The sequence below is a fragment of the Anolis carolinensis genome, chromosome 3 (genome assembly GCF_035594765.1).
Source record: "Anolis carolinensis isolate JA03-04 chromosome 3, rAnoCar3.1.pri, whole genome shotgun sequence".
Taxonomy (NCBI): domain Eukaryota; kingdom Metazoa; phylum Chordata; class Lepidosauria; order Squamata; family Dactyloidae; genus Anolis; species Anolis carolinensis.
In genome coordinates, this window is record NC_085843.1 from 184,181,585 (window position 1) to 184,200,429 (window position 18,845).

General features: G+C 40.1%; 2 protein-coding genes across 8 annotated transcripts in view; one reads left to right on the forward strand and one right to left on the reverse strand.

The window, feature by feature from the left end:
• dusp29 (dual specificity phosphatase and pro isomerase domain containing 1) overlaps positions 1–5,493 on the forward strand; it is a 71,920-nt gene extending 66,427 nt beyond the window's left edge. For all 3 annotated transcript variants that reach the window (XM_008114221.3, NM_001281713.1, XM_062974329.1), the window contains 2 exon segments: positions 2,069–2,289; positions 4,589–5,493. In XM_008114221.3, coding sequence (XP_008112428.1) covers positions 2,069–2,289; positions 4,589–4,845 — 478 coding nt within the window. In that variant the 3' untranslated portion in view covers positions 4,846–5,493.
• Positions 5,494–10,111: 4,618 nt separating this feature from the next.
• Positions 10,112–18,845, reverse strand: part of kat6b (lysine acetyltransferase 6B) — a 112,435-nt gene continuing 103,701 nt past the window's right edge. For all 5 annotated transcript variants that reach the window (XM_008114279.3, XM_008114282.3, XM_062977443.1 and 2 more), the window contains one exon: positions 10,112–14,010. In XM_008114279.3, coding sequence (XP_008112486.2) covers positions 11,552–14,010 — 2,459 coding nt within the window. In that variant the 3' untranslated portion in view covers positions 10,112–11,551. The remainder of the gene's footprint in view (positions 14,011–18,845) is intronic.

Genomic DNA, 18,845 nt, shown 5'->3' on the forward strand with positions numbered 1-18,845 from the left:
AGAAAATGGATTTTTGAATAGCAAGGCAGGCAGGAAGATGCTAGGTACCTAAAATTTACCCCAAGAAATGAACACAAATATGCACACATATTTAACAATGTATAAAACATATACTTAGAAAGACTAATGGTTTTGGCACTTCAGATTGTGATATTTTTAAAATGTATTGGCAATTACAAATGTGCAAATCTTAGCCTTATACATATGTCACTTATTCATATGCAAAATCCTTACATAAGAGGTAGGGCATTGTACATCAACTACATTCCTTTTTTACCATTTGTACTTCTACACAGGTCATCCTTCAGGTATCAATACTGGACAAAATTTAAAATGTATGATAATCACTACTACTATCTCAAGTACATCTTTCCTTTGAATGTGAAGATCCCATATGAAAAAAATAGATTGAGGTAGCTTTATATTCTCCTGCCAACCTAGCAGTTCGAAAACATGCCAATGTGAGTAGATCAATAGGTACCGCTCCAGCGGGAAGGTAACGGTGCTCCATGCAGTCATGCCGGCCACATGATCTTGGAGGTGTCTACAGTCTTCGGCTTAGAAATGGAGATGAGCACCAACCCCCAGAGTCAGACATAACTGGACTTAACGTCAGGGGAAACCTTTACCTTTACCTTTACCTTTATATTATTGTGCCTATAAGTAGCTGAGTTAGATATGATTTACCCTAACTCTCAAATCAGTGGGACATTCTTGCTTTTTCACAATTTACAGACTAGGAATTCTGTAGCCCTCTAGATGTCATTGAACTGCATAGCCAAGAGAGAGAGATCCGAGAACTATAGTAAATGTATTGTGTTAGTCATGCCTTCATGCTCAGTTTACAGCAGTGGTTCCCAACCTTTGGTCCTCCGGGTGTTTTGGACTTCAGCTCCCACAATTCCTAACAACTGTAAACTGGCTGGAATTTCTGGGAGTTGAAGGTCAAAACACTTGGAGGAACAAAGGTTGGGAACCACTGGTTTACAGGAAAGGACATTGCAGTCTCTATTGTTGTGGCTATGGGGCCAGGTTATCAATTATGCAAAATATCTTCAGCATATCTTCTGTGATGACTAGATAGGGAACAACATCTACATTGTGTTGTCGAAGGCTTTCATGGCCGGGATCACAGGGTTGTTGTATGTCTTTCGGGTTGTGAGGTATGGATAAACTAAGTAACCTCTGAGGATGCCTGCCATAGATGTGGGCGAAACGTCAGGAGAGAATACTTCTGGAACATGGCCACACAGCCCGAAAGACATACAACAACCCAACATCCACATTCCTAAATAATTGTTATTTTAAGTCACACAGGCTATTGTAGGATACCTTAAAGAAGCACTATCATTGTGGTTTAATTTTCCGTTTCCCCCCTGAGATTGCTTGCCACTGGGCAGATTAAATTTCTTTAAAAATATTATTTGTATGAAATATGAATCATCTGCATCAAAAAATACAAAGTGAGAAAGTGTTCTCAAAGCATGTTCTTAAATGGAGTCATCAAAGGCATTTTCCCACTCTAAAGTAACCACATTTTAATGTTAAAGGGGCATTTGTGCTTCTGAAACCATGGTTCTAGATATGGCCCAGGAGTTACAGAATATCAAAGTTCCTGTTTATTGATTTCACACATCTTTGTTTAGGCACATGAGTGGTTTTTGGAAGCACATGTTAGTTTTCTGAAACTAGAGATGCAGCTGAGCTGTTGCACTAGGAAATTATGGTGTTTGGAGCCATTTCAGAGACATGCACATACTTCATTTTGGCATCGTTTGACTCTTAGTTGTATGACTGAAACTATTGGTGCTGGAGAGTATGGTCTATTCCATCCAACAGACTTAAGTACCGGTAGCACTCTTGAAATTTAGCTTAAGCACACTTAGACTGAAGTGAGGCAAGTTTCAAGTTCTGCTTGTAGTACTACACTTGTAATGGCTCCTTCAAAACTCCTTACTTGTTGTAAAAGTTGTGAAGTGTTAGGCCAGCCATCTGTTCCTGGAATCTGAAAGTGATACCCTAGTGCCACCTACCTGGTAAACCATTTTTTTTACTGCTCTGAAAACAGGAAAACTGCACTGGACCGTTACAGCCTTGAAAAAGCTGGCTTCACCCACATCCTCAACGCAGCCCACGGCCGGTGGAACGTGGACACAGGACCAGAATACTACAGTGACATGAATATCGAATACCACGGTGTGGAGGCAGATGATCTCCCCACCTTTAATCTCAGCCCGTTCTTTTACTCTGCTGCGGAGTTCATCCATACAGCACTCCAGAATGAGACAAGTAAGGAAAATGGCCTCTAAACGCTGGGGTTATTTGCAAAGCAGTATCCTGCGTAGGGCTGCCTCACCTAAACCCATTATCCTATCAAGATATTTTTCATAATTTGAGAGCAATGGTAAACAAGGAAGATGTTTTTGGCCTTCAGCTCCCAGAAATCCTAATAGCTGGTAAATTGGCTGGGATTTCTGGGAGTTGTAGACCAAAAACATCTGGAGACCCCAGGCTGAGAACCACTGCCATAGAGACAACATAAACTATGTTACTTAAAAGCAAGACTTATGAGCATTATTGGGAGCCCCGGTGGCACAGTGTGTTAAAGCACTGAGCTGAACTTGCAGACCGAAAGGTCCCAGGTTCAAATCCCGGGAACGAATGAGTGCCCGTTGTTAGCTCCAGCTTCTGTCAAGCTAGCAGTTCGAAAACATGCCAATGTGAGTAGATCAATAGGTACCACTCCGGCGGGAAGGTAACGGCGCTCCATGCAGTCATGCCGGCCACATGACCTTGGAGGTGTCTATGGACAACGCCAGCTCTTCGGCTTAGAAATGGAGATGACCACCAACCCCCAGAGTCAGACATGACTGGACTTAACGTCAGGGGAAAACCTTTACCTTTTTATGAGCATTATTATCCTTTTCCCATCATCTTATCAATATCCTACATGGCACCATGTATGTAAGCTGCTTTGAAAGCAAATTCTCTCCAAAAAATAATGAATGATCATTATTCTACATAGATTTCCCAATAATAGAAATCCAAAAGTGGTAAATAGTGGCTGTAACTAAAGACAGAGTACAGCCTTTTTGTAATATTTGGAGAAAAATATCTAATTGTTCATATGTGTGTGAATGTGTCGGGTAAATGGGGGGAAAGGGAGGGGGCAGTAGAGCCATTGCTAGTAGATTTAGATTGAATATCTAGTACATCGCTGCGGAAGAAGATTCTAATTGTTAATTAAAAGATTTGTATGTAACCTTTCTCACAAATCATTCTAACAATGCACGATATATGACTGGGTCTTCATGCAGCTTAGTCGTATGAATGTTTACTGCGAAACAAGCAAATTTTCATATTGATCTATGAATAGGAATGCACTTGAAAAGACCTAAGAGATTAAATAGTAAAACACATAAAAAGGGCTAATATGAGAAATAAGACAAAACAACAGTAACCAAAACTAGTCTCTAACACTAATATATTATTTAAAGCGAATCCCAGATATTTCTATTTATAATACCTGTTCTAACCTGTATTTTAACCCTGAGAGGAAGGCTTGAAAAAACCTCAGCACATAAGCATAGCACTTTTTTGTGTGTGTCAGGAGTAACTTGAGAAACTGCAAGCCGCTTCTGGTGTGAGATAATTGGTCGCTTAATAAGAAAAAATTGGTTTCCAAGGGTTTAACCAACAAGTACCCACTAATGGAATAATAACAATGTATTAGATATAATTAAACATTGTATTATGTACAGTAAGGAGCCCCAGTGGCGAAGTGTGTTAAAGCACTGAGCTGCTGAACTTGCAGACCGAAAGGTCCAAGGTTCAAACCCCAGGAGCAGAGTGAGCGCCTGCTGTTAGCCCCAGCTTCTGCCAACCTAGCAGTTCGAAAACATGCCAATGTGAGTAGATCAATAGGTACCTCTCTGGTGGGAAGGTAATGGCGCTCCATGCAGTCATGCCAGCCACATGACCTTGGAGGTGTCTACGGACAATGCCGGCTCTTCGGCTTAGAAATGGAGATGAGCACCAACCCCCAGAGTCGGTCACGACTGGACTTAACGTCAGGAGAAACCTTTACCTTTACTATGTACAATAAATGAATATAAATGTCAGATAAGTGGTTATAAATCATAATCAAACTGTTGCATTCACAGTATGATGAATGGTAGTTGCATTCACAATGTAGTAAACATTCTTGTTTATTTTCTTAATTCCTCATAAAGGATTAATAGACCCCTGATCCACTGGCCGTCTGCAAGGACGTTGCCCAGGGAACGCCCGGATGTTTTTGACATTGTACCATCCTTGTGGGAGGTTTCTCTCATGTCCCCACATGGAGCTGACAGAGGGAGCTCATCTGCGCTCTCCCTGGGATGGATTCGAACCGGCAACCTTCAGGTCAGCAACCCAACCTTCAAGTCAGCAGACCTGCTGGAACAAGGGTTTAACCCATTGCGCCACCGAGGGCTCCTTTAGCATAGCATTGGATCCTAATTTCCCAGGAAGTGACTACAAAAAGGCCTGACATCATACTTGGAGTGCAGAATCTGAATGGTGTCTCTCTTTTATTCTTTCACAGACAAGATTTTGGTACATTGTGCCATGGGTCGCAGCCGCTCAGCTGCCTTGGTCCTCGCTTATCTGATGATTTACAAGAACATGACGGTGGTTGATGCCATAGATCAAGTCCTCCAGCACAGGTGTATTCTCCCAAACCGCGGCTTCCTGAAACAGCTAAGAGAACTGGATATAAAACTGGCCCTGGAAAGGAGGGACAACATGAATGGGACCAACTCCTCTGAAAAGACGGGGACCAGCACAGAGACCGAGATCTAGCATTCCCTATATCTGCCAAAGAAAACAAATATCTAAGAAAGAATCAGCTAGTTTGACACTATGAGGCCAAGAGAGACATTTGATACCAAGTCAGGGCAGGCATAGGGAAAGGGTGAGGAATTGTTCATAGTTCAGGTGCCTTAAGGATATTTTCACTTGAAAATGCAGACAGGGAAGAAATGGACAGCAAAACCACCTTGATGGGGCATTGCAACAGATGGAGAAAATGGCTCTTTTTGAAAAGTTGCTTTCCAGAATTCTGATTGAGGAACCAGTTGTTAATGAGTTCTCATGTGTCTGTGTTCTGGCTGAGTACTCTACTTTAAAAGTCCATGTTCTAAGAATACAAACAAAAGAACTGGGATTAATTCCCTGCTAGAAAATGAATTGTCATTCATTGTATTTCTGTGAGCTTGAAAGCAATGTAATTGCTTGCTCATAGCAAATACAAAGTATACACAGTACACCTATACATTTTCTCTCCTCCCTATGCCAATACATATTGGTAAGGATGAGTGCCTCTTTTAGATGGATTGAACTACGTTGTCAATTTGCTGGCTGGATTTCTTTCTAATCTCACCCTCAGTAGCAGTATATTGGACTATTTTGTATCTGCACTGATTAAAATAAACACATGCAAGTGAGCAGTGACCACTTTTTTCCCTTGTCATAAAATAGAAGGTAAAGGTAAAGGTTTCCCCTGACGTTAAGTCCAGTCGTGACCGACTCTGGGGGTTGGTGCTCATCTCCATTTCTAAACCGAAGAGCTGGTGTTGTCCGTAGACACCTCCAAGGTCATGTGGCTGGCATGACTGCATGGAGCGCCGTTACCTTCCCGCCGGAGCAATACCTATTGATCTACTCACATTGGCATGTTTTCGAACTGCTAGGTTGGCAGGAGCTGGAGCTAACAGCGGGCGCTCACTCCGCTCCCGGGATTTGAACCTGGGACCTTTCGGTCTGCAAGTTCAGCAGCTCAGTGCTTTAACACACTTCGCCACCGGGGTTCCAATTGTCATACAATATAGCAACTCTTAAAATCTTATTAGAACAACCACACCCATGACAAACCAGTTGTCATGAACACTTATCAGTTATTAATAAGTATTCTCTCCTGAAAACTAAGGACTATAGTTGGCTGTTGCTGGGTTGGCAGCCATACTTGAGAATTCATTTTAAAAAGGTTGTCTGTAGGAATGAAATATAAAGAAAGATTGCCTATAAGCTGTCCTAGTTAACTACATGTCGCACAGATCAGGAAAACTATTAGTGCTGGGAGTCAGCCACTATCACTAAGCGTTCAAATTGAATTGTTTGTAGGACCTTTAGATGAACTCATCAGCCGAATATACGAGGGTTATCCAGAAAGTACATTACATTTTGGAATTAAAAATGAACAAAGTATAGGAGAAACTTTTACCATATGCAGTTGAAAGCCACACCCAAATACCACATCTCATGTAGTCGCCATTCAAATCTAGGCACTTATCATAGCGATAAATGAGCTTGGAAACTCCTTCCCCATTAAATTCTGCCGCCTCCGTCGTCAACCCTTTCCCCTTCCAGCAGCTATGCAGTGTCGCCAAAACGCTGCGTTGCCAGCCACGCCCCCATTGGTGGAAACAAGTGGTTGACGACAGAGGCGGCAGAATTTAGTGGGGAAGGAGTTTCCAAGCTCATTTATCGCTATGATAAGTGCCTAGATTTGAATGGCGACTATGTGAGATGTGGTATTTGGGTGTGGATTTCAACTGTATATGGTAAATGTTTTCTCCTATACTTTGTTCATTTTTAATTCCAAAACGTAATGTACTTTCTGGATAGCCCTTGTACAACACCATCTTGTTTTGTTTCATTTTTTAAAAAAATTGGAATATAATGAAGGTGTCCCTACACTCCAACTCTCTACCTCCAGAACACCAATTTAAAGACCAGTACAAAATCAGTACATCCACTATGTTTTTGTTTTTTTTTTACAATTACCAGTTAGGGAAGATACAGTCATGGAAGCCTAGTATAAGCAATCTGTATCCTTGGTTTCTGCATCCATGGGTTCAACCAACTGTGTCTTGAAAAGGGGAGATCCACATGCGAGCACAGTGAACAGTGAACCACAATGAACAGGAGCTCTCATAGAGCTCTCTGGCAGCAACAACATGGACAGTAAGATGATGGTCCAGCGGAGCAGATGTAGTCTCGAACTGGCTGGATCATTTGTATACTTATCTACCATTGCCGTGGTGAGTAATGATGTGTGACCATCTTTGGGGCCAATACAGAGTATTTCTGTTCCAGAGTGGCCCTGGTAGACATGACCTGGATCTCATTTAACCAGAAACATCACCCAGAACGACATTCCACATACAGAAGATTGGCTGCCTCATCCAAAATAAATTCAGACTATCAGCATAGACCTAGAATGTCTGATATATTGATATCTTCCTATAAATCTAAGCTACACTCCGAAGATTTATCTAGAATAGCTTTGGCAGAGGCCCTTCCATGTGCTTCACATTCACTGAGGACAAGATTTGTTGCACTTCTTGTTGTTCTGCATCATCACTAATGTTGGAGAAAGCTTCGAATTGATTCTGTAACTTCGAACTTACAGAATGATTCCTGGTCTTTCTACTTCTATATGTAACTTTTCTCCAAGTGTCTACCTCCTGCATTTGGGAATCGAGCTCCTCCTCAGAAAAATCCCATGTGTGATTTTCCTGCAAGATAGTCTGCTCTGTGGGATCCAAGGCAACATCTTCCTTCCTAATACGTTGATAGTGTGAATACATGGATCTCAAGATACTAGACCTTTTCTACAAACTTGCTCTTGCTACAATTCTACATCCTCAGGCAAGAAAACAAATTTGATGTGCCTGCATGAGCTCCCTCAACATTTTTTTTGTAAAATTAAAAGAAAATTAAGTAGAGAATGGAACAGAAATCTGGGCCTCCACTTCGAACTCCCTGTGAAATTCCTCTGCCAAACACTCCTTTTTGTCTCTACAGACCTTCTGTAGTAACACTAGGAAATGGTAAAGCGCCAGAAACAAGGCACACTCTTAAACGAGATGTGGCATGGAGACATAGGACATAAAAAGCAAGAATTAAATGTATCTCAGTTTTTTGATCCCCTTATTGAATTTTTTCCACAGACTAGTATTCAAGTATGACAATTTACAGATGTTGAGTCATTACAAACAGCTTTGCCAAGTATAACATCATTGGTCTCAGCATCGACATCAGTTACACATGTGTTTCCTGCCCATGCCTTTTGTCTATTAACAGGACCCAAATCCTTCCTCATAATCTCAGAGTTTCATCTTCCCTCAGCATTTTTATTGGAACAAAGCCATCTTTTTTGAACCTCTGGTGGCCAATAGAGCTTGTCATAAAAGGCTGGTGTGAGTCCTCAGGAAAAGAAAAAGAAAAACTTCAGCAGAATGTTTATGAACCATTAATATATGTTCTACAATGCGCTTTTTCTTTCCACCAGGACATTTAAGATACTTTACAACTACTCCTAAAATTGGGACTTGTGAATACAAATTAAAATATAGAATCATGGAAGCACAGAGTTGGAAGACACCACGTGGGCCATCCAGTCCAACCCCCTGCCATGCAGGAAAAGCACAAACAAAACACTCCCAACAGATAGCCATCCGGCCTCTGTTTAAAAGCCTCCAATGAAGTTTCCACAAGACTCCGATGCAGAGTTTCACTGAACTGCTCTTATAGTCAGGAAGTTCTTTCAAATGTTCAGATGGAATCTTCTTTCCTGTAATCTGAACCCACTGCTTTGAGTCCTAGTCTCCATGTTATTGTTAACCACCTTGAATCCCTATGGGGAGAAAGGCAGGATAAAAATGAGGTAAATAAATAAATTCATTTAAAGTTAACTTGTGCAACATAAAATGCTACAATATTTTGCTAAGAGGCAGAGACAATGAACATCATCACATTTGTTTTGAATACAAAAGAGGGAAGGTGAACTTGAAAATAGAAAATTGAACAGTCAGCATAAATTTTAATGTTATCTGCATAGTATTTATTTATTAGGGAGCTCTCTGTCTCCTCCATTCAATTTGCCCAAGGCAATAATAATTAAATACGAAACAGAGAGTGTTTGAGGATTGGGACATTTATAGGGATACCAAGATGCTTGTTTATAAAGCTATTGTCTTTCCAACTCTGTTGTAAACCTGTGAAACATGGACCATGGTCTACAAACGTCACTCTCAAATTCTGGGAAGATTCCATTAGTGCTGCCTTTGAAAAATCCTGCAAATCTCTTGAGAAGTCAGGCAGACAAACGTGAGTGTTCTGGAAGAAGCAAAGACACAGTCATCGAAGCAATGATTCTCCACTATCAACTTCACTCGACTGGCCACTTTGTCTGAATGTCTGCTCATCATCTCCCAAAGCAGCTACTTTATTCTCAGCTCAAAAACGGAAAACAGAACATCAGTGGACAGTAAGAGATTTAAAGATGGGCTTAAAGCTAACCTTAAAAAATGTGGTATTCACATCAAGAAATGGGAAGCCCTGGCCCTCCAGCGTTCTAATAGGTGGTCAGCTATTACCAACAGTACTATGGATTTTGAAGAGACAAATAGAAGGTGAAAGAGAGAAACGTGCAGAGAGGAAAATGCATTAAGCAAAGCCTTGTGACTGCCCTCCATCTGGAAATCTATGTCCTCACTGTGAAAGATCATGTCGATCCAGAATAGATTTCTACAATCACCACTGAGACTCTACCCTTGGAAGACAAGGCGATTGCTTACAATGATGATCATATTACCAGGCAGTCAGATCTTCAGAATTTTTCAAGTCATGTTTCATTGATTTTATTAACCAAATTCAATTCATAATAATGGAGGCATTACACTGCTCAGAGCTAACTGCTTTCTTTGCATGATGGGCTAAACCTAAATCTGCCTTGAGTCCCCTTCAGGGTAGAGAAAGGTGGGGTAGAAATTTCGCAAATAAATAAATAAATAAACAGAGTATGGTAGTGCAGAAATCAAAATCTGTATAGATGCTGAGTGATCAAGTACGCCGGTTAATTTAAAAATAAAGTAAAGCTTGGTTTTCCTTACAATGCATCACATTCGGTATCAAAGGTAAGATTACAAGATAAATGTGCTTCTTCAAAGATACTTGTTGACTTAAATGCATTTATGACGTCCATCTTCAATCCAAATAAAATATCAACATGGTTCATATACTTTAATGACAATCAGATTATGTATGACAAGAGACAAGAGGCTAAAAATGGCTCATCATAATTTATTTTCATGTTAAAATGTACAGCTTGTTTTTGTTTTAAGTGACTGACTAAAAAGGTAACATAAATACAAGAGAGAGTCACTGGGTGTATTTTTATACATGAATCAAGCCACCTCTTGGCTTTTACAGTCACTCTGTACAGGTACAAAGGCTACAAAAAAAAGAAGCCATATAAACAGACACAAATACCTTCTGCTTTTTACATGCGCCCTTTAAGTTTCATTTGAGCTATTCACAAGCTACTGCCCTATTTACTTTCCTTAAAAAATAACTCCGATATTTTATAAAGATAGAAAAATCTACTGATGGAATGAAAATGTAAAGTTAGAGGCATTTCCATAAAATAGCAACTTTACACCGAATTCACTTTTGTTTAAAATTCTGCCAAGTATCTGGATATATATGAAAATGTTCCAAATCTTGTTAAACACTGATATGCTTCAATCAATCAATATATGTTTGTGTTACAAAAAAGAACAATAAGCTGCCTTTTTAATTTTCTGGGGGGAAATCTACAATCAGAAGAGACAGTAAGTTATGTTACCACCACGGTTACACCAAATGTTCAGGGTGTAATCCATAAGGAGACCCTTCTGTGCCAGCTCAATGGAAATCACTCAGATTTGTGCAAGAGCACAGTAGGACACAGGGGAATTTCCCAGTGGATTGCACTCAGAAAGCTGAAATAATCAAAATTGGAAAATTTCAAAGCTTCTTTTTTAAAAAAAGATTTTTGAAATCTAATTAACAAAAATATTTTTTTTACCCCACCCTCACCCAAAATTGGATCAACCTAATCAAGGCAAAATTTAAAAAAAAATACAAATTAAGAGAATGGCTTACTGTTAAGCACAACACTTGTACAGTACTACAAAATGCACTGTCACTAACAAAGACATTAGCGGCATGCAAAAGTGTCAGTTTGAGAAACAAAATTGTTCAAGAATGTAATGCAAAAAGGCATTTACATGGTGGAGGAGGAAGGGTAGGACAGAACAGGAAGAAAGCTCACAGTCCAGCACAACATCAGATATACTCCAAAAACTATGACCCACGTTTCAAATGGGAGCAGGCACATAAAATGGCTGTGAACCATCAGCTTGTTTTGCACGTTTGCAGTACAATGAAGAAGCTCTTAGTCATCACAGAACTTCAATTATATAAAAAGATTGCAAACAAAACAAAATTACAAAACAAATGAAAATAAATGAGAACACATTTATAATAAGGCTTTCTGCTGCATACATTTAAAAGTGGTGTCAACAAATGTTTTTTGCATTTACACCAATTGCTGGTTTTGAATCAAACTCTCTGAAAGGACATATATTTGTGCAGGTCAAATCCTAGTATGCCACAATTTGGTGTGGCATCTGTCTCCATTTCCCCACAGTGTCCCCACCCACTCCCCCAACCCACAATCCTACCTGCGCATATAAGTACTATTCAGAGATTGTTTGGACATGCCAGTATTTATATAGCCATGATGTGCTGGAGGAGTATACATCATGTTGCTATGGGGGGTAGTCTGCATTGGCTGTTGTGCATATGGCTGACTTCCCATCATCCCCATTTGCATCTGCATAGGGTACTGGGCCGTTTGATTCATGTATCCGTGATTTGCATGGTAGCCTCCATTCATTATAGGTTGGGACATGCTATATCCATTCATAGCATTTAGGGTATTCATATTCATGTTCACAGAATTGACATTGTAAGCTGGCGCAGGCATCAAGTTCACACTCATGTTCATGCCACGCTGCATGGTTAAGGCGCGTGCTGGCCCTTGCATGGCCACAGTCTGTGAGGCGCGCCCATAGATCTGTGGCTGGTGGGAGGCTGCAGCTGGCGGTAAGGGTGCTGATTTAGTTCTACCCGAAACATGGCCTTTCCCAGGCATCTGAGTTTGCAGTCTTTGGGCATGGGAGAGACCAATATTGGATGTGGCCATGTTACGCTGCAGAAGGGGAGGTGGCAAATTCATGGGAGGAGGAGTAAGGTTAGGGGGTGGAGTCATTGTAGTTTGGACTTGACCCCCTACTGGGACCGGATGAGGAGACTGAGACAGCTGAACAAGTCCTGTGCTACTGAGAGGAGCAGACAAAGAGGCACTATTTGCATAGGAAGTAACAGCAGCTGAATGACTGTAAGGCAACGAATGGTCCATAAGTGTGTTGGTTAACTGTTGCAGTTTGGCAAGGCTGAAGGTAGCAGATGGCTGTGGATAATGCCCCGCTGCAAATTCACCTTGGCCCATTCTTTCATACAAGCCAATGTTGGCATTGCCAGTTTCTGCAATTTCACTTAACTGCATCGGTGGGCTAAAGTTAGCAGCCATGCTGCACTGAGGAAGCTGCTGGTTGCTGCTTGGGGGCCTTTCAATTACACAACCTTGAGGGGATTTCACATTACAAGGAGGGGGGGAGTTAATGCTGGTATTCTGCATCATGCTGCAGCTTCCATTCATGTTCGACATCTGCTGAGTCACAGCACAACTGCTCTGTGTCATACTAGTGGATGTAAGATTGCTATATGAGCAGCTGTTTTGTGAGGAGTTGTTTGTACAGATGCTATTGCCCATGGTGGAATCATAGCTGCTTGGATTCTCATAGTTCTCAGTTGTACTCTCAATGCTACCCAGATCACTAAACCCACTATCAACAACCTGTTGAGAATGGTCAGAAACAGATGGAACATCCATCATGGGGCTGGTTTCCATATTCTGCAGAGATGGAACAGAGATGGCACTTTGATCAGGGCTGATTTGAGTATAGCTGTTTTCTAATGGAGGCACATTTGGACTATTAGCAGACCGAACTGACTGGCTGGGATGGGACTGGACAGATGAGACAGGACTACTGTGATCAGACTGCTGACAGTCGTCCAAGGTGCTTATCTGTGGACTTTCATTAGTGTTGGTATAAGTCTGTAGGCTTTGACATGCCTCCTGAGTCTCTGCAGAATCCTGAAATGCATCTTCATGTTCCGCTGTTTCTTGGGTTAGAGACTTTACTGCTTGTGCTGTTTCAGAATCTATCTCCAGGGTTTCTGTATTAGTGTTCTTGAATGCAGAATTTAGTTCTGCATTTTCAACTTGATTTTGATCTTCTGTATTTTCATTACTCGGCTCAGATGCAGATTCCAGAACAGCAGGAAACTCTTTCTGGTCACTGTTGCACTCATTTACAAGATCAACAGTGCAGTCTATTGCATCTTCCTGACTTGATTTGACACTGTGTTCATTTTCACCTAAAAAAGACTCCTGATTCTCCAGTACTTCTTTGAGTGGTTCTTCTGGTGCTGCCTCCTGAGTCTCTATTTCTGCTGAACAAACGTGGCTCTCGTCCTCATCATCAGCATCATGATCCTCATTACGAGATTTTCCCTCTTCCTCCTCTTCATCATGATCTAATGGCTCAGGCTCCTCTTTCTCCATTTCAGTTGTCTCTTGCTGGTTTTTACTCTGACTATTCACACTTTCCACTTCTTCTACTGTATTATTTTCCTCCACTTCTGCTAAATCATTCTCAGTTTTTTCTGTTCTGCTTAACTCCAAATACTCAGATGCGGAGTCTCCTGCCTCATCTTCACATGGCAAAATGGTTTCAGAGTTTTTAACTTCCTCTGTAACTGCAGAATCTTGGGATGGGTTGCTTTCAGCCGGTTCTTTTGATTCCTCTCCAATCACCTGATAGTCAGGTTCCATAGGAGTTTCAGGTGGAGTGTACAAATTAAGCTTAAAACCAAATTTTCTCTCTTTACTTTGTCTCCATTTCGATGGGTAGTGCTTCATTCCTTTGGGCCACGCTTGTTTACACACCACTGGCTCAGGATTGTCTTTACTAACATCTTCCAGGATGGCTGCACTGTCTTCTGCTTTCGCTATGGGATACAGAGAAGACAAGACAAGGGGAAAAGTGAGTCAAACTCATTGTTTACAGCTCAGTTTAAGCTGGTGCATAAAATAGTCAAAAATATACTACTTTAGACCCTCTCTGTGACAACAAAATGTTCACATCCACATTTACTATTTTAACAGAAAAAGCAGACCATAAATAGTCACTAAACAGAAGCATATTTTTCTTTCACTGAATCAAAACACCGGAATAACTAAGCACATTGCTTCCAATCTGGTCCTTTATATTCTAGTCAACAGGTACAAGTGCACTATCACCAGCTCATTGAAAGTATATAATTCACTCGTCCCTTCTATAAATGTACGTTCAATCTTACCCACCATATTATGCCTTTTGTCAACAGTTTTTAAAGAATGTTAAATCTAAATCAGAAAAAAAGAGAATTACTATTCTTAATCGCTCTCTTGAAAGGAATAGCTAATGACAAAAATTTTGCAACTTCATGAATGATGGACAATTTGGGTCTAAAAAAAGATAATCAACATAGAATATGCCAGATTTTCTGAGGAATTGGGACAATGATATCAAAAAATTGAGGCAAAACAAAATAAAAAGGAAAGTGCAATAATACATAGGCGACAGTTTCCACAACACCTCTCGCAGGGGGATTTTACAAAATCTTTGTTTATTACAGCTGTGTGTAAAGCAAAACACTAGTCAATGAAAAAGTTTTTCTGTATTTACCAACAATCAGATCTGATATATAATTTGAAATTTTTATATATCCCATTCTACTCCCTATAATAAGGTGGATGGGTGGGTTAAGTTTATATGGTCCTGATTTGCTGGCAACAGCTGTCTAAGTATTCATATGTACTACACTGGATATCATAAGCTGTCCCTGATGTACTGCATTCAGCGGTAAATTGCCATCATGTTTAAGAATCAGTATTTTGGTTTGACGTATTTAATAAGAATTAATATTTGGCAGTTCAGAATTAAATTCCACTCTGACCAATAGAAAAGTTTCCTTCTTCAGCAAAATAGGTGTTGAAAAATATTTATTCCAAAGTTCTAAGTTTGGGCCTGTATAAAACTGGTTTACTACTGGTGTTAATTCACACACATACATCTGGCAAACTAGTTTATGGGAAATTTGCTTAGTTCGTGGTTTTTTAAAGACCTGGGTCAAGTCTGAGCACTGCCAAATTGTAAAAACAATGAGCACCTTGATATTTAAGAATACTCACAACAGTTAAATGTGCTAAGAAGGAAAAAATCTACTCCTTTCAAAAATATTAGCAACTGTTGTAAACATCTGTCAGCAATAAACTATACAAGCCTTTAAATCACAGCATTTTACGTTGCTTACACTTTTGCACTTTCTAAAGACTGAATGCAAACTGCTATACAGAAGATAAAGTATCAACACCGTTAGAAGTATTTTGTGCAACATACAACTGAATTATAAAGCATGTTCTTTGGTTAGGATGAGGTGAGAAATACATGTGAAAAATATGTTACTCAACATTCTTGCCTTTTTTAGCTCACAGATATGTCCTGCAAATTCATGTCTATTTCATAGTCTGATGTAATATTTCCAAAGGAATGCCTCCAGGCAGACTAGCCTTTATCTTTGTTGGTCTTGTTTTAGTGTATACAGTAGAGTTCCAGTTATCCGACTTCCGGTTATCCGATGTACCGTATTATCCGACATGCCAAACTGCGTGGCCCAGGGTGCTAGCTGGAGGGACAAGACTCTTCCCTCCGGCAAGCACCCGGCACTTTGGAGAAGCCCGGTGCATGTTGCTAGGCAGCAACATGCAGCGGGCTTCTCTAAACCGCGTGCTTGCCGGAGGGACGAGGCTCTTCCCTTCAGCAAGCACCTAGCTTGCCAGGAGGGATAATAGGGCTTCCCTATTATCCGACAGTTTCGGTTATCCGACATTTGGCCTGCCCGTTTATGTCGGATAACTGGAACTCTACTGTATGTTAAGTGTGGCTGTCTGTGTATTACTGTTTTATTTTTTATATTTATATGTTTTTGCATTGTCATGTATAGATTTTTGTACTAGGTAGAAAGTAGATTAGTAGGATGGGGTTTTTTTGTTGAAAATATATAACTTTATAATATGTTTTGCTCACTATATTATCGTTGTATTTTTTTTCTATCAATAAAAAATAGTAGCATTTTTTTTAAAACTCAGTGTACGTGGAAAATCCACCATACAGTGCAAATTTGATGGCAGGGACTACCAAATTAACTGTACTTGGAATCTTGTTAGCTGAGTATAAATACTTCATATAAATAAAATTTATATAAGGAAAACATAACGAATATGAAAGTGAGTACTAAGCCATCTTTCCCTAAGTCAGGCAATTAGGACACGTGATGTTGATTGACTTGTGTTAATTCATGACAGTGCTTCCTTTCACATGGACACAATCACCATGGAGAAACACAACCAAGGATGAAGCCAGCCTCATAAACTGGAGCATGTCTTCAAGAGTTATAGACACAAAAATCACAACATCCATTTATTTCTTTTAGCAGAGCACTTGAAATGCTCTACACAGAAGAAACATGAATGCCAAACCTTAGTTTTTATGGCAAAGACTGAACACTGAATTAACCATGTCTCCTCCTCGAACCAGAGCATAGTCAGGGAAGAATAAAGCCCCTCTCTGCAACAGCTTTGAGATAATTCATCAGACCTTGTGCCAATTCCTCTTCGGGACAAGCTGTTTCACTGAATAGGTACTACAAGGAAAATGATATAAACTTGCACTGACATTTAGTGTTAGCTATGGTGTCACGGTCATTGTCTCTGAGATAACCTCTGCCAATGCCCCCCCCCCCCCCAATACATAGTACTACTTTCTTGAAGGTGTTTGGCAAATTTAGACTGGCTCCTAGGCAAAAGCCTGCCTGATATGGAGCATAAATAAATAATAATACAGCATTTATATTCCGCCCTTCTCACCCCAAAGGGGACTCAGGGCAGATCACATTACACATATAGGCAAACATTCAATGCCTTTTAACATAGAACAAAGATCATAGAACATAGAACATAGAACAAACAAACATAGCCTCCGAGGGGCCTCGAACTCATGACCTCCTGGTCAGAGTGATTCATTGCAGTTAATTGCTCTCTTGCCTGCGCCACAGCCCGGGCCTAATACTACTAGAATCAAACACAAAAATGTTTCTTTTGATAGTACATTTTGAATATCCCTTATTCAAAATACGTGGAAACTGAAGTGTTTTTATTTTATTTTCCCCCGGGAGTTTGGAAAACCCTACAATATCTTGGAGATAGGTCACAAGTCTAATCATAGAATTAATTTATATTTCATATACACCCTGTCCACATAGCCTGAAGGTACTGTTATACAATATGTTTAATAATTTTGTGCATGAAACAAAGCTTGTGTGCACTGAACCACATTTAAAAAGGAGACAGTATCTCAGCCACACATATGGACAATTTCAGATTTTAGAGTACTTTGGATTATGGATAAGGGATGTTCAACTCATTTCTTGTGACTAGTGAATGGTAGAATTTTTTTTCTTGAATTAACAAACTTTGGAAATACATGTTATATGGAAAGGAAATATTTCAGTTAATATTTCTTTTTAATTGACTTTCTCAATAATCCGTCCATGGAGAACATTTGTACCAGAAAGAATGTCTAAAACCGCCATCTGGTTTGAAATAATCTATGAGATTGTTCTATTTTTTTCTTCTTCCGTTATTAGAGCTCTGAAATGCCTTCTAACGTCTAACACTAAAAGATTCTCAAACGTAAAAAATATAACATGTGTCCTAATTGCCTAACATAGTCAGGACCATCTATGCCATCATATTCCAAATTACTGTGAATAATTGTGAAAGAGAAGCTGACAAGGAGAACAAACTCATTAGAAAAATGGTGATGGAGTAGAGTTCTATGGATAGCTCAGGTGGCTATTGAACCGTCATACCATGAAATGCCATGTCTCACTGGAAAAGATGATGATGCTTAGTAAAGTGGGGTGCATTAAGAAAAGAAGACAGCATTACACAGGAAGACAAAAATGAAAGAAGGCACAGCTAGGTCTGCAGGATCTGAGTAGAACTGTGGATGATAGGGTAACTTGGAGGCCAACGTGATGGCAACTGACAACCACCACACATATTCCAATGTGTGATCTCAAAGGCTGCACTGTGTTTTAGATGTTAAGACTCTAGTAATCTAGAATGGTCTAGGTCAAAGATAATTACACTGGTTAAAACTGTAACAACTTTTCTCATGCTTGCTGCTTCTTGGAATTTTAATTCACAGGAGAAGAGGCCCAGAAAAAATTAGGTTAAAGAGGAAGTTCTGAAGAAAAGTGCTATAAGGTAGTAATATGGCAGTCAATAAAGCTTTCTTTTCTGCATACATTGCGCTTGTAGATTCACATCCAGCTAAGCTGTTCAGAGCAGTAAAAGGTTTAACTTAGGTACCCTCCACATTGAACCAATTGCTAGAACCTTTAGTAGCTCACTATGACACTTTTAACAACATTTCGCAGATAAACTCTCTTGCAAAAGAGTTGACTTAGACACACTCATTGAAGCAGAGGCCAACATTGCAGAGTCCAGCAACTCTGTGAGTGGGATTACACTGGATCAGTTTCAATTGTTGAGTACTGTTGATGTGGACAAGCTGCTGGGGCTAGTAAGGAAGACAAGCTGCTTTCTTGATCCCTGATCCTCAATCCCACAAGGTGCCATTCTATCCCCAATGCTTTTATATATTTACATGATAGGGCAAGGTGTTATCAGTATGCTGACGATACCCAAATATATTTCTCCATGCCTTCAAAAACCG